Source organism: Dunckerocampus dactyliophorus, chromosome 2 (genome assembly GCF_027744805.1).
Source record: "Dunckerocampus dactyliophorus isolate RoL2022-P2 chromosome 2, RoL_Ddac_1.1, whole genome shotgun sequence".
In the NCBI taxonomy this organism is placed as follows: domain Eukaryota; kingdom Metazoa; phylum Chordata; class Actinopteri; order Syngnathiformes; family Syngnathidae; genus Dunckerocampus; species Dunckerocampus dactyliophorus.
In genome coordinates this window covers 24752952-24767803 of record NC_072820.1, presented here as the reverse complement: position 1 = coordinate 24767803, position 14852 = coordinate 24752952, and the positions used below count along the sequence as shown (strand labels likewise).

Below are 14852 nucleotides of genomic sequence, written 5' to 3'. Positions count from 1 at the left end.
GTCTCAGGCTTTCGCAAAAGTCTCTCAGGATCTCGCAAAAGTTTCTCAGGCTCTTGTAAAAGTTTCTCAGGATATCACAAAGGTTTCTCAGAATCTTGCAGAAGTTTCTCAAGCCCTCGCAATAGTCTCGCTGGATTTTTTTTTCTTCTCATCCGTTTTTTAGGACATCAGTGTCCAAAGTGAAGCCCATGAGCCATTTTCAGACACAGGTTGTTTTTTTATCTGCACTCGGCATATTCAAAAAATTAAATTAATTCAATATTAATTAGATATATTATTAGATCTTACACAAATGTTCTTTGTTACCTATAACACAAAGCTAAGATGTCACTGTTTGGTTCACATAGCTTAGCATAAACAATCACCCCTCGTTTATCGTGGTTAATTGGTTCCAGACTCGACCGCAATAAGTGAATTTCCGTTGGATTCAATATTAATAAATGGAATATTACGTTTTTTTTAACATTATCAGAGTCCTGTAGACATTAATAACACCCCTATAGTCACCTTTATACTTGTATTACCTAATATAGTAGAAATGGTAAGCAATAATAAGACATAAAAACTCACCATTAGTATTAGGAAAGTTTTTTGTTGTAGTATCTCGAAAATAATGTGGGTCGATTGCATGATATTAAAAAAAATCGTCACTATGACATTTGTCACTTGATTGATTGACAGCCACACAAATACTAATCTGCCATACATAGACGTACACTCCAGCAATGCTGCTAGCTTTGTTTTACATGACATTGTGCACCACCTATGCGCAGCATCTCTGAAGCTTTTAACGTAGCAATTTATGTATTCTAAACTTAAGGATAGGTTTGAAACTGAGTAGGGAAGAAGGACAAAGTAAGAAGCCAAAGACATACCACTTCCACATGGAAGTGGAAGTGGTACTTTTTTTCACAATGTCATGTCAGACTCTGGCTGACTCAATGCAGGTAATTTAGACGAGTTTCAGTTATGGATAATGCATTTTTGCCGAGTACGAGCATGAAACGAGTACAGCTCGTCATTATCCATACTCGTGCTGAAGGAAAATCCTCATTGGGTAACCACTTATGTATTCACTCTTCACGCTCTGTGATTGGCCAGTCACACATAGCGACTGCCCCCTCCCTGGACAGACTTGCTTCATGCAGCTGGAGAAGTCGTGTTTCACTCTTTCACACACAGTTACTGATGATGTCTCACATGTGATGTGGAAAATAAATAGCTTGAATACCCTGAATGAGCTGAACATTTTGATGGTGGAATGCTTTGAATTGATGTAGAAATTTGGAAATAGTTGAGCATCAAAAAATGATGCAGTAAGACTAATAAATTGAATTTTGGATGCTTTGGATGCACTTCAGCATTGACAAGTCAACATTTTTAAATGAGCATGCATTTAAGAAACGTTTTTGTTGTTACATTGTCAGTGATGTCCCTTGGAATGACAGAAGTTTCAGTCTTTTGCATACTGGTCATCATGAGGAGGAGAGTGGAGCTGGCCGTTGTCCTCCTGAAAGAGGCCAGCAGGTACGTAACTCTTGATGGAATAACAACTGGATGTGCGATTAACACTCTTAAAAAAGTCATTCTTTCTAATTACTAGGTACTTTCCTATAAAAGTAATTGAATTAGTAACAGAATTACTTCCTCATAAATGAGTTAGCACATTCAGTGGTGTGCATTCAGGGCCAGCAAGGCCTTCTCTGTTGGCCTAAACACTACCGGTGACTCGAGTATTTCTTCCATGAAATAGTATGAATTTATTCCAGTCTATTATCTTCATTTAATTTATTATGGGTTGTGTCATTGATTTGGATTGTCTTTCGTTGCAGAGCTATCGGTCACATCATGTCGACTCTCTTCTACCCAGTGATCACATCTCTCTCTCTTGCTTTGTGTGCTTCCTACTTCACTATTACTGCCTTGTATCCTCCAGAAAGGTAAAAGGTGAAACAAGAGGGTTCTAATTTTTATGTTCAAATGCTTCTACAACCCACATTGAGTTATCGATCATATGAAGTCTCATCTATAAAGGTTGCACATCCACAAAACAGGGCCCGAAATGTGTGTACTTCACTGTGACTCAAATGATACTCAAATACTTTTAATTCCACTTCATATCAACAAATTATAAATTTATATATGCTGTTTGTGCTCTCATGAAATCAGTCTCTTTTATTTCTACATCACTTTCCATACAAAGTGCATGCTTACCGTACCTCACCCATTACACTTCCTTTCAATTTTGGGCGGGAGAACACAAACATGGGACAGTGACATTACTTTGCTTGTGTTATGACTTGCTCCAATCAATATTTTTCATGCACCAGTATTCTGTTCAGTGCAGCTTTAACACTGTAAACCAGTAATTTAGCATCCTCAAGTGAAGCCATCTATAAAGTCATATCTCCTGATGTGAGATGTCCTCATTCCAATGGCACCTGCAACCCAGAGGTACAGTATATTGCTCTGAATCATCATTTTGTATCTTTTGAACAAATCAGACATACAGTGGGGGAAATAATGATTCGCTGCTGATTCTGTACAGTGCCCTCCAAAGGTATTGGAACAGAGCGGCTAATTATTTTTTTTAATATCTGTAACTGAGTTCACCAGAAGTTTAGCCCTTCTTCAGGACATTCCAAATGGTTGTAGTGGATATGACCAATGTTTGCACAATGGTTCTGATTGATTTTTCATCGTTTTCCATCTTCTCACCGGTTCTTCTCACCATCTTCTCTCTGGTTTTCATGTTATTTTTGCCTCTAAATGCAGTCTACACAGTAGCACATTCTAAAAATATAATTTAACAGGAAAACTTAAATAATAAACAACTAGAAAAGCACTCAGAGAGTGCAGACCTCCGCCCAGCGCCATAGTTCCTTCCATATTGTGATTTACACCATAATATTCAATATTCCATCCATCCATCCATTTTCTATGCCGCTTCTCCTAATAAGGGTCGCGGGGGCATGCTGGAGCCTATCCCATGTTTATGGAATGTGGGAGGAAACTGGAGTACCCGGAGAAAACCCACGCACGCACGGGGAGAGGAGGCAAACTACTACGTATATACACAGAGATGCCCAAGCGGAAATTCAAACCCAGGTCTTCCCGATCTCCTGACTGTGTGGCCAACATGCTAACCACTCAGCCACCGTGCAGCCATGTTTAGATTCCTTGACCATGAAAACATACCATTGGATTCATAATGATATCAATATTAGTTCAGGAGATATTCGCAAAAATCCTTCCTACGATGAAAATTCCAAAGGTCCCCTATTTTTTCATATTCTGGATCATAGTATCCGGAATTATTCCATTATTTGGATCAGTCTGTGATATTTTGTAAAACCTGTTTTTTTCCACGTGCTCTGACCATTTTTTGTGGAGCTATATGCACCAACGGCAAAAATGGCGATGGCGATCTGCTGCTGCTTTGCATTGAGAGGAACCGGCTGAGGTGGCTTGGACATCCAGTCCATATGCCTACTAGACACCTCCCTGGTGAGGTGTTCCGGGCATGCCCAGCCGGGAGGAGGCCCTGGGGTAGAACTAGGACATGCTGGAGGGATTATGTCTCACAGTTGGACTGGGAACGCCTCGATTTCGCTCCGGTGCAGCTGGAAGATGTGGCTAGAGGCGAGCAGTCTCAGTAGGGAAACCTGGGCTGGCTGCTGCCCTTGCGGCCTGGACTCAGATAAGCGGAACAAAATGGATGGATGTACCATTACACCCCTAATATATGTACAGAAATTTTTTTTAAATGCCCCCTGTGTCCATCATAACACTGTTGTCCTGCTTTCCTTCCCTCACATCCCAGACATTCAACAGAAGCAGCATCTCCAAAGAAACAGGGTGTCTGGGTTCTCAGTGTCTGTTTGCATTGTATGGAGGGGAGACGCTGTACCACCGCTACCTCTTCCTGCTTCAGCTTTCCAACCTGCTCATCTTTCTCTGGTTGGTTAACTTCAGCTTGGCCTTGGAACAGTGCACTCTTGCTGGAACATTTTCCAGCTACTACTGGGCCAGGAGGAAGCCTCAGGATGTACCTCCTTGTTCACTGTTTTCAGCTTTCAGCACGGCTGTCAGGTCAGTACCAAATATTGTGACGTCAGGATTTTTATTTTTGTTTGAAACTGATCTAGATTGATTTTATTTCAGTTACACCAATGTAAAATTTGATTGTTGTCTGGAATTAACTTGATGGCTGATCACATTCAAGTCTTGAAGATGCATTTTGGTGATATTTTTGCACTTTTTACATATATTCTGTGTGAACTTCATAGATTCAGCCAAATTAAATTATATTTAATTGGATCTAACAAGTTAATGGGGCGTCATGGCTCAGGTGGTAGAGTGGACGTCTCCGAATTTTAAGGTTTCTGGTTTTATCCTCCGTCCTCCAGTGACCATGTGATCAAGTATCCTTGGACAAGATACCCCCACAAGAGCCGCCATTTGCTACTGATGCAACAGTGTCAAAGTGCTTCGAATATCTTGACAGCGGAAAAGCGCTATACAAGTGAAAGTCTGTTTACCATTTTATATAGACCCGTTGTATGAAGGAGAATGGATCAGTGATCCAGAAATTTTGATATCTTCATTAATACAGTGGCTCCTGTTTAAATTAACCACACTTATGTCGACAACTTGTCTAAGTTGACCAACTGAAGTCCTGGTCTGCCGTTGTGTTCTGATCCCAAAAAAGTGCCTCCTTAAGAGGCCATTGACATACATGGTCGACCGCTTTTGTTGCAATAAAATTTGAGAGCTAAAGTGGTCATTTCTATGAAAAATTGGTCTGTTAATGACCACATGAGCATGTGTTGTAGTATTGTTACCTTCATCATTATCAGTTTGGTGTTTTTTCAAAAGCAGATTTGTGGTTTTCAAAATCAATCAAAAGAAACAGAGATAAGGAGGGGCAACAGGAAAGGAACTACCACTTACCTTCAGTGTTTCGACATACTGTAGAACCAAAGATCCTTTCTTCTTTCACGTTAGACTCCTCAGGCGGTGCTCGAGGAAGGCTTCAGTTTCAATGACTCGCAGGTGCTCGACAAAGACTTCAGTTCCACTGACTCGTGTGTACTCGACAAAGACTTGAGTTTCACCGTCTCACGGGTGCTCTACAAAGACACAAGTTTCACTGACTCATGGGTGCTCGACGAAGACTTCAGTTATACCAACTCACGGGTGCTTGACGAAGACTCCAATTTCAACGACTTGGGGGTGCTCGAAGAAAACTCCAGTATTGTTGACTTACAGGTGCCCAAAGAAGACTCCAGTTTCGTTGACTCACGGATGCTCGACGAAGACTTCAGTTTCTCCAACTTGCGGGTGCTTGATGAGCGGGTGGTTGACAAAGACTCAAGCTTCACGGACTGGCAGGTGCTCAAAAAAGACTTGAGCTTCACCAACTCACGGGTGGTCGATGAAGACTCCAGTTTCAATGACTCACAGGTGCTCAATGAAGACTGGAATTTTTTTTACTTGTAGATGCTCAACAAACATTTGACCTTTGTTGACTCACGGGTGCTGGATGAAGACTCAAGTTTCACCGACTTGCGGTTGCTCGACGAAGACCCGAGCTTCACCGACTGGCAGGTGCTCAATGAAAACTCAAGCTTCACCGACTCGCGGGTGCTCCACAAAGACTCAAGTTTCAATGACTCGTGAGTGGTCAGTGAAGAGTCGTGTTTTGTTGACTCGCGGGTGCTCAACGAAGACTCGAGCTTCACTGACGGAAAGCAAGGCTGTTCTCGTCTATGTCGACAACCGCTTACAACAATGTGAGTCCGCCAATCCGAGGGATGTCAACGTAAAAGGATTCCACTTTATGTACAATCAGAAATGTTGGCAGATTCACTATTGAAACAATGTTAATGATTTATTATGATCTATTTATCAACAGTATCCTTACTTTAACATTTGGCTGCTCCATGACCAAAATGTACACATACTGTGGAATATATAGTAGCACCTGTACAAAGAGAGATTTACAGTACATTTTTGTCTCTACATGCTTCATGTACAAGACAACTTCCCATGTCTTGTCACATCGATATCATAATGTATCATATATGTTTTTCCCAATATTTGGTTTATCACATAAACACTGTATCATGATAATATAATTAAAATATTATATCCTGACTTATGGTATATCCATAGCACTACTTCACAGCACATTTGCTATTTAAATCCCCAAATGTGCTTTGTTCTCTTGTACAAACAAGTAGAAAATGTGTCATTTTAGATTTGTAGTGATAATGAACACTCTTCTTTTCAGGTATCACACAGGGTCTTTGGCCTTTGGAGCTCTGATTCTCTCTGTTGTCCAGCTTTTCCGGATCATACTAGAATACCTGCAGCAGAAACTGAAAGGTTTCTATATATCATACTACACACCAGGGGTGTAACTGTACACCATAATATCAGTACATACAGTACCTTGGTTCATTTCATTTGAGCTTTTGTGCAAACATCCTTAATGATATTTAAAATGAAATCTTCCCAAAGTCACCTTGGAAAAACTCCGGCTCACCTGCTTACCTACCTACCTACATTACCTATGCTAACAAGGACAAGCACTTTCGAAAATCCATAAAATCAAATTAGCATCATATCTAATTTCAGTTGAATCAGTCGCAGCTGGTTGTCAGTTTCAGACGTTTCACCTCTTACCCTAGCAGGCTTCATGGTTCATGCTCAAAGACTTGGTAGGACAACTCTAGTCTGAGGAGATGGTGCCATTCCGATAAGTTCCTTATTGGCACACTTCCTGTCCCTCATTTAATGTTTACTGTGTAGGAACTCGGTACACCTCTGTACCGCACTAAATGTTTTATACTGAAAACTCAGATGAGAAATACATGTACTGTTCCAACCCTGGTACACAAATCTTCTTCTCCTGTTTGTCCTCCAGTGAGCTTGTGTGTATTTTTGCAGGTCTTGACAACAGACTGTCCAGGTTTCTAATATGCTGTCTTCAATGCTGTTTCTGGTGTTTGGAAAAATTCCTTTGCTACATGAACCGAAACGCTTACATCATGGTGAGTCGGTTCATGTGTCTTTATAAGGGAAGCATTTGCGTCGAAGACTGTTAATGTTGTGATACATGCAATAGTTGTGATACAGTATCTTTTATCCCCCAGATGGCAATCTATGGCAAGAATTTCTGTACCTCGGCCAGAGAGGCCTTCTTTCTTCTCATGAGGAATATGGTCAGGTATATGGTCTTGTTTTTATTTGTTTCGATTAGAAAACAAGAATACTCAGTAATATAGTTGAATATAAAGTAAAGTCAGTATAGTGTATCCATGTACGAATGCATGTTGGTCCTTGTTGCGGCTCCCTTTGCTGGGGTTGGTGATTTTTTTTTTTTTAAACCGAACTGGAGGAAGCATGCATTTTCGGAAAGAGTTTGAAAAATCCCACTCACCGCAAGTCCGTGACTGCATCTAGACTGCGTTCTGACTGTTGATTGGGTGAGCAAGGGAAGGGGGAGGGGTTCCAGTGTGTGCAGTGAGACACGAAAAAGACATCTTGTTGAGTGTGCAATCTTTGAAGAAAATTCAAAGTTTAATTCTGAATGTACATATTCCAGTTTAGTTGCTGGGGACAATTAAGCAAAGTGTTTGGCTTTTCACAACAATATGCGTTCAAAAGATTAATACATTTGCATCACAAAAATGCCTTCTCAAAAAAATCAGACCTCAGAAAGCGCTCAGCGTTATATTTGTCTCCCGTCGTATTCCTGCACACTGTCGCTGTTAATGGACTACAATGCTAATGGGGATGTCATACAACTTCATGTCAAAAAATCCGAACTATCCCTGTAAGCCTAGTTCACAACCTGACATATGATTTTTTGGCCCTGCGAGTTAGCAGGTAGCATTTGCTCATATGGGTGGAACTATCTTCTTCAGCTATTCTGATTGGTCTAAAAATGTGAGATATAATTACGAGTATGTCTGAATCGTGATTGTTAAACTTGCCCCTTCAATTTTGTATTGAATTCATATGCAGCCTCAAACCATACCCATCATGAGTAGACAAAGAAAGTGAAGCTCAAATTCCAAACGCTCAAACGGAAGGATGCCAACATCAGACTGGAACAAAAGATATGTAGGATGATTACTTATCTACTTATCAGTGCTCATATATCACCGATATATGTTGGTACCCATATGTGTAACATCATATCACCTGTCGTGAAATTGACACATATCTGTGAAGCTAATGGGTACAGCATCAGCAATAAGCCTCTCAACGTGGCTGTACACAACATTGTAAAATATCTGAGAAATACATGCGATTTGGCTTAGGCTGTGACATTGGTTTTAAAGGTCAACAGAGTAGCCATTTATATATATTTTTTATCATCAAAAAGTCCAGGGAAAAAAATCAAGCGTCACAATTTTCATGTGGGCGTAGCACTCTTAATGCAGCAGCAGTGGCAGAGCCAGAAACTTTTCATAGGGGTGGCAATAAGTTGATACCGGAAATGTCTATGTGGCCAGTGGGGTGGTCGGACTGGCCACCCCTGACCATCACGTCGCTCCGCCACTGTGCAGCAGCACACTGTATTAATTTCCACACCACACTACAAATTGCATGCACACAGTAATCCGTATTAATACCAGGTTCTTCCACACGAACGTTCACAGATATGGCCATGCATTATTCGTTATACAATGGTACCCTCTGCTGTCCAAAAGTGGTACTGACTTAGTCTTTCTGAAAGTGGGACTTTCAACATCGACATAAGATTTTTATTTAACTGCACCTACTGATGCCCTGCCCTGCGATTGGCTGGCGACCAGTCCAGGGTGTACCCCGCCTGTCGCCCGAAGTCAGCTGGGATTGGCTCCAGCATGCCCCCGTGACCCTAAAGAGGAGAAGCGGTATAGAAAATGGATGGATGGATGGATGCACCTACTGAAGTTTTTAAAGTACATTTCAAAAAGCGGTTACAAATGAAGGCCATAGCCCAGATATTTACAGAGAAATGTAATTAAATGGTCTATTTGTTCCCCCCCAAATGCCACCACGATATTCTGCATCTCTCTGTCAAAATAAACCTGCCGTAAAAATGACGGACCGCTCACGTTTTTTTTTAAAGTAGGTGTTCTTTCACAGTGGATCCCCGCACATTCGTGATTGCTGATTCACGGCTCCGCCAATTTACAGATATTTGGTTTTAAAAAAAAAATTAAATAAAATTCTGCATCTCATTCCCTAGATTGTCAATAAATTATATTTTTTTGATAATACAGGTCAAATGTATAGCATACATATTGTTCTTATAAATTCTTTTTAATCATTATTTATATTTATTATTTTAGGAATTTCATTTATGACTATATACTCCTCCTTACAGTTTTTACTTGTTGTTTTTAATCTTCGCTGATAATGTTTTTTTCTTCAAGTGTTGAGATTTTGCACTTTGTTTGGTGGTTCTTGAATGCACCATAGTTGTTGCGAGACACAAATGTGAAACTTGTATAAAATTTGATTCCATGTGTTCATGGATCATCTTTCATTATCATTCATTAGTGGTGAGTAGCTGTACATTTTATACTTATAATGTGTTCAATAAACGTATGAGGCATATTTAGGGCTTAAACCTCAATTGGGTCATGAATGAACAATGGCAATTAAAAAAAAGGGGAGGGTTCTGGAGGTGAATTTAATGTAGTAAATACACAGTCATTTTTTTTGCAAATGTTGATCTGAAATCGGTGGAGACCGTCGATGTCAAGCTAGCAAGAGGGTTTGGAGGGGGAGGAGTGAGTCGTGTGTCAAATATTGACATTTTTAATGGCTTATTGATGACTTGTGGATTTTTGGCATTCGCTAGTGGTCCCAGAATGTAACTTCAAGGAAAAGCCGGGATCTACTGTATTCATTCCCGTGATAAGCACATGGAAGCACAATTCTGGTTTTATAGACACTTCAATTAGAGAAATATGGCACCATTTAGAGCACATTCCTCCATGTGATAATGTATAGTCCAGTCATTGTGGAAGGATGTAAGATATTCTTTCCATCCTTTCTCTCTAGGGTTGCTGTTCTGGACAGAGTCACTGATTTTCTCTTATTTCTGGGCAAAGTCATGATAGCAGGAGGAATTGGTAAGTCACGACTTGCAACAGTCCATTCTGACAGTTTCTTTATGGAGCAGAACACACCCAGTGTGTCTTCATGTCTGTGTTTCAGGTGTGGTAGCATATTTTTTCTTCACAAGAAAAATGCCACTTCTTCAGGAACAAGCGCCCAATCTCAATTACTATGAGCTTTCAATAATGGTTAGTTACACACAGACACTTGCAAGAATGTATATTCAGTGATTACTGAGCTATCCATTCATTGTTAACTCAGATTAGTCATTACAATGTTTTTAGATATAATACAGTAATCCCTCGTTTATTGCGGTCGATTGGTTCTGGACCCAACAGTGATAAGTGAATTTGCGTAAAGTAGGATCCCTTATTTATAATGGAATATTTTTGTAGTTAGAGCATAGAAAACATGTTTACGACCTTCTAAATACGCTTTTTAACAATATTAGATCCCTCTAGACATGAAATAACACCCTTATAGTCTCCTTTACACTCCTATTTCCAAACATGTAGACATAATAAGAGAAAATAAGATCTAAAGACATGCATGTTAGTATTGGGAGAGTCACATTATCATGTGAGTCACTGAGTGAGATGAGGTAGCATATCCTGGCACCTCGACTCAGGAGCATGATCCAAGTTTAGCAGTATGCTTTTTTTAACTTCTTGAGACAAGGCAATAAACATGGTCACTTATTATTTCTTTTTCCAAATCAGACGATAGTGGTGGGTGCCTACCTGATTGCTCATGGCTTCTTCAATGTTTATACCACATGTGTGGACACCTTTTTCCTCTGCTTCTGTAAGTAAAGCAATACTCTATTTAAATATTTCACTCATCCATCTGTTTTTGATACTATTATCCTGCATTAACTCAGGGCACTCATACCCAACTGAATGATATTTACACACATTGTTTCCCCTAACAGCTAAACCATTCCATCCTGGTTTCTCTGTCTGTCCTCTGCCACTCTACTCAGTCTCCCAATTTCAACCCAACCAACTAAGACAGACCCAAAGAGTCTAGGTTCAGTTGGAGGTTTCTCCCTAGACCGAGTTTTTCCTTGCCTCTGTGCCAAGTGCTTGCTCATTTGGGGTTCAGAGGAACATGGTACGACTGGCGGTGATAGGTGGCGCTACCTAAATATAACTCACTCTAGAGAAAGACAGAATATCAACAAGGATTCCTGTAAATAAGCAAATGTTATGTATTAATTTAATGGAGAGAAATAAGTATTTGATTCCCTACAAACCAGCATGAATTTTGACAGTGTAGTACTGTCCCAAATGCATTACTGTTGCTGCGCACTTACTGGAAATTACTTGTTCTTCTCTTGCATGGCAATAATTACTAGGTTCTTCTACAGGTTGCTCCTCAGGCACCATTATTTCAAGTTACTCCGTGTCCTTCCGCTACGTTGCCAAGATGGCGACTACTGGGGGGGTGTCCATCCACTCCAATTGAGACACATCTTAAGACAGGGGAGTCCAAAGTGCGGACCGAGGGCCATTTGCAGCCCAAGACGGGGTTTTTTATGGGCATGCGGCACATTCTAAAAAGATCATTTAAAAAGAAAACGAAAAAAATAAACATCAACAGCAAAATGGAAAAATGTACAGTAATTTTACAAGAATAGAGTCAAAATATTAAGAGAAAATAGTTGTAATCTAACGAGAAACAGTCCTAATTTTACAAGCATAATGTCAATATTATGAGAACAAATAATTTTATAATTTTATCATCATTTTATACATTTAAATATTAAAGAAAAGATTATTTTTTTAAAAGTCTTAATATTATGAGAAACAAACAATACTACGAACAAAGTTGTAATTTTTGGAAAATGTACGGAAAAAATTCTGAGTAAAAATATTATGGAAATTATTATTATGGAAAAATTATGGAGATTGATATCGTAGATACAAGCAGCTGAAATGAGCTTCCTCCATAGGTTGGCTGGACTCACCCTAAGGGTGAGGAGCTTGGTCATCCGGGAGGGGCTCAGAGTAGAGCTGCTGCTCCTTCACATCGAGAGGAGACAGTTGAGGTGGCTCGAACATCTAGTTCGGATGCCTCTTGGGCACGTCCCTGGTGAGGTGTTCCGGGCATGCCTAGTCGGGAGAAGGCCCCGGGGCAGACCTAGGACACACTGGATGGATTATGTCTCACAGCTGGCATGGGAACGCCTTGGAGTCCTCCCGGTGGAACTGGAAGAGGTGGACAGGGACTACTGAGACTGCTGCCCCTATGACCCGGACTTGAATATACAAAAGAAAATGGAATGGAATGGGAAAAGTTACAATAAAAATGGAAATAAAGTCCAAAAGTCATGGGAATAAAGTGATAATATTATGAGAATAAAATTCATAAAAATTGTTCAAGAAGAAACTTGAAGTATTTGGAAAACACAAAAAACAGCAAAAATGGGAAAAAAGGAGCAAAGAGCATAATCTGCTTTTTCACTTATGTCACAAAGCTGATATGCAGTTTTTTCTTGAAATATACATATCACTTCATAAATATATACATAATTCAACATATTTATATGTGTTGCTTTATAAAATATCAAAGTGGCATCCTTTCATTTTTCACTAATGTGACCCTCACTGGAAAAAGTCTGGACAGGCTTGGGCTAGGACTCTTCCGTCGGAACTGTTACTGACAGATGTTTGTAGATTCATTTAACATTCATGTCAATTAAACGCTGAACAGATTGCACTAACGAGCCTGTTTTTTCAAACCCCCCTTTTCTAATCAGGTGACGACCTAGAGAGGAACGACGGGAGCTCAGAAAAACCTTTCCTCATGTCCCCAGAGTTGCACAGGATTCTGGGAAAACATTGAGATGCATTGAGATGCATCAATGTAACAGCGACTCTGCAAGCAACATGGTCAATCCTCAAAGTGTGAGGGTCAAAGGCTACGTTCACACTGTTTACACAAAGTATCGGATGGGTCACCACCAAAACCAGCCTGAATTTTATCCATTATAGGATCGGAAATTAAATCAGTGGTGTAGCACATCACTAGAGCACACACTGCAGCAAACTTTACTTCCGTAAACACACGGAAATGCGTGTGACCTTGTGCTTTTGTGCATGCAAGTCACTTTCCAGACCCTTTGCGTTCACATTAACAAGTCACATTTTTTTTGGGCATTGGGCATTATACCCTGCAGGGTGAACGTAGCCAAAAAGGCCTTTGGATGGACACAACCACTGCATGTCTCTTGGTGACACCCTTAAGGAAGCCTGATACCTACATTAGTAAGATCTTGCAATGCAGATATCATAAAGAAAACTCCAAATTAACGCAGCTGCTTTTCTTCTCACTGTGAGGCAACAAAAGCTGGATTCATTTGCACTGCCAAGTGAAATTGTGCATTTACTGTACCACTTTCACTTCATCCATCACTTTTACTACACTTATAAATCCTGATATAAGTCTGGAATGATTGCGTACTTTGTCACATGATGCTGTGAAACATCACTGTTGTTTTTTGACGATGGATGTGCATATGTGTGCCATACAATGACAAATAATTGCTAATCTGGTGACTAAAAAACACTTTAAAACTGCCAGTAGGGTGTGGGGGGGTTTAAGTCAGAAATGGCTGAAATCTACATTTCTATGCTATGTGTAGATGAGGATCAAACCAGCAACCATCACGTTGGGAGACAGCCACGCTACCACCTGAGCCTTCCACTGTACACAGAACAAGCAGAAGATCACATGCAATGTTAAATGTAAACTGCATTTCTACCAACAGGGGGTGACATTGAAATTGTTTATTCATTTACAACGGGAAAATTGTGACAGAAAATACTGAATTGTATAAAATGTGGAAATGTCTTTGAAAATTTCTGATAGCCAGACGGTGGAATTTCAAATGTTGAAAAGGAAAACTGCAGATTGAATGTTGAAATCTTACCGTGGTTGAACGATTACAGCTGGACCAATAATGAAACTGTTACGATGGTGTTTGTCGCTCTGCTGCCGCCTTGTGTCTGTTTGCTCTCTGTGCAGCTTCAGCCGGTGTGGGTGGAGTTCCCAGCACACACCTGCTGACAATCTCATCAAGCACCCTTTATATACCCAGCGGCAACGAGAAGCCAGTGCCAGATTGTACTCCTTGCTACCTGTTCCGCTTCGTCCGGCTCCTTACCTGTTCCCCGCTTTCTGGCTCACCCTTGTCCCTCTGCTTAGTACTATTTCCTGTTACACTAGTTATTGTTCCTGCTCAGGTTTGCCTGCAGTATTTCTTAGTTACATTCTAGTTATTCCTGTCAGCCTTCTGCTGGCAGCGTTTTGTGTTTTTCTACTTTTGGTTTGTGACTTTCCCTTGTGTTGTACTTTTCCCGCTCGGGACACTTTATGTTATTAAATACCTTTTGTTTCTATTTTTGGTCTGACTCCTTGCGTTGGGTTCCGCCCCTTTTTACAAGTGGCGACTCCCACTCGTGACAGAACAATCTGGCCACAATGGAGCCCGCAGGGTTGGACCATTTCCGCAGCGCCCTGTCTCATCAAGGCCAGCTGGTCAGCGACCATGAGAAGAGGCTGCGTGACCTCACGGACACCGTTTCCGCACTCACCCTAGCGGTAGACAACATGGACCAACGTCTAGCAAGGGTATGTGCACACCTGCTGCAGGAGGACGAGGCAGGCACAGCTGCAGTGATTACCTCCACTCCTGCCTCATTATCGACACTGATTACTAA

At 40.7% G+C, this 14852-nt stretch overlaps 1 protein-coding gene across 7 annotated transcripts in view; it reads left to right on the top strand.

Moving 5' to 3' along the window:
• LOC129176996 (choline transporter-like protein 5-A) overlaps positions 1–14507 on the top strand; it is a 34548-nt gene extending 20041 nt beyond the window's left edge. For 3 of the 7 annotated variants that reach the window (XM_054767656.1, XM_054767654.1, XM_054767655.1), the window contains 11 exons: positions 1428–1527; positions 1833–1925; positions 2367–2454; positions 3824–4092; positions 6296–6390; positions 6955–7058; positions 7161–7234; positions 10072–10142; positions 10228–10316; positions 10848–10932; positions 12890–14507. In XM_054767656.1, the coding sequence (XP_054623631.1) occupies positions 1428–1527; positions 1833–1925; positions 2367–2454; positions 3824–4092; positions 6296–6390; positions 6955–7058; positions 7161–7234; positions 10072–10142; positions 10228–10316; positions 10848–10932; positions 12890–12975 (1154 nt within the window). In that variant the 3' untranslated portion in view covers positions 12976–14507. The remainder of the gene's footprint in view (positions 1–1427; positions 1528–1832; positions 1926–2366; positions 2455–3823; positions 4093–6295; positions 6391–6954; positions 7059–7160; positions 7235–10071; positions 10143–10227; positions 10317–10847; positions 10933–12889) is intronic. The other 4 variants (XM_054767660.1, XM_054767659.1, XM_054767653.1 and 1 more) reach the window with 2 other exon arrangements.
• Positions 14508–14852: the final 345 nt, after the last annotated feature.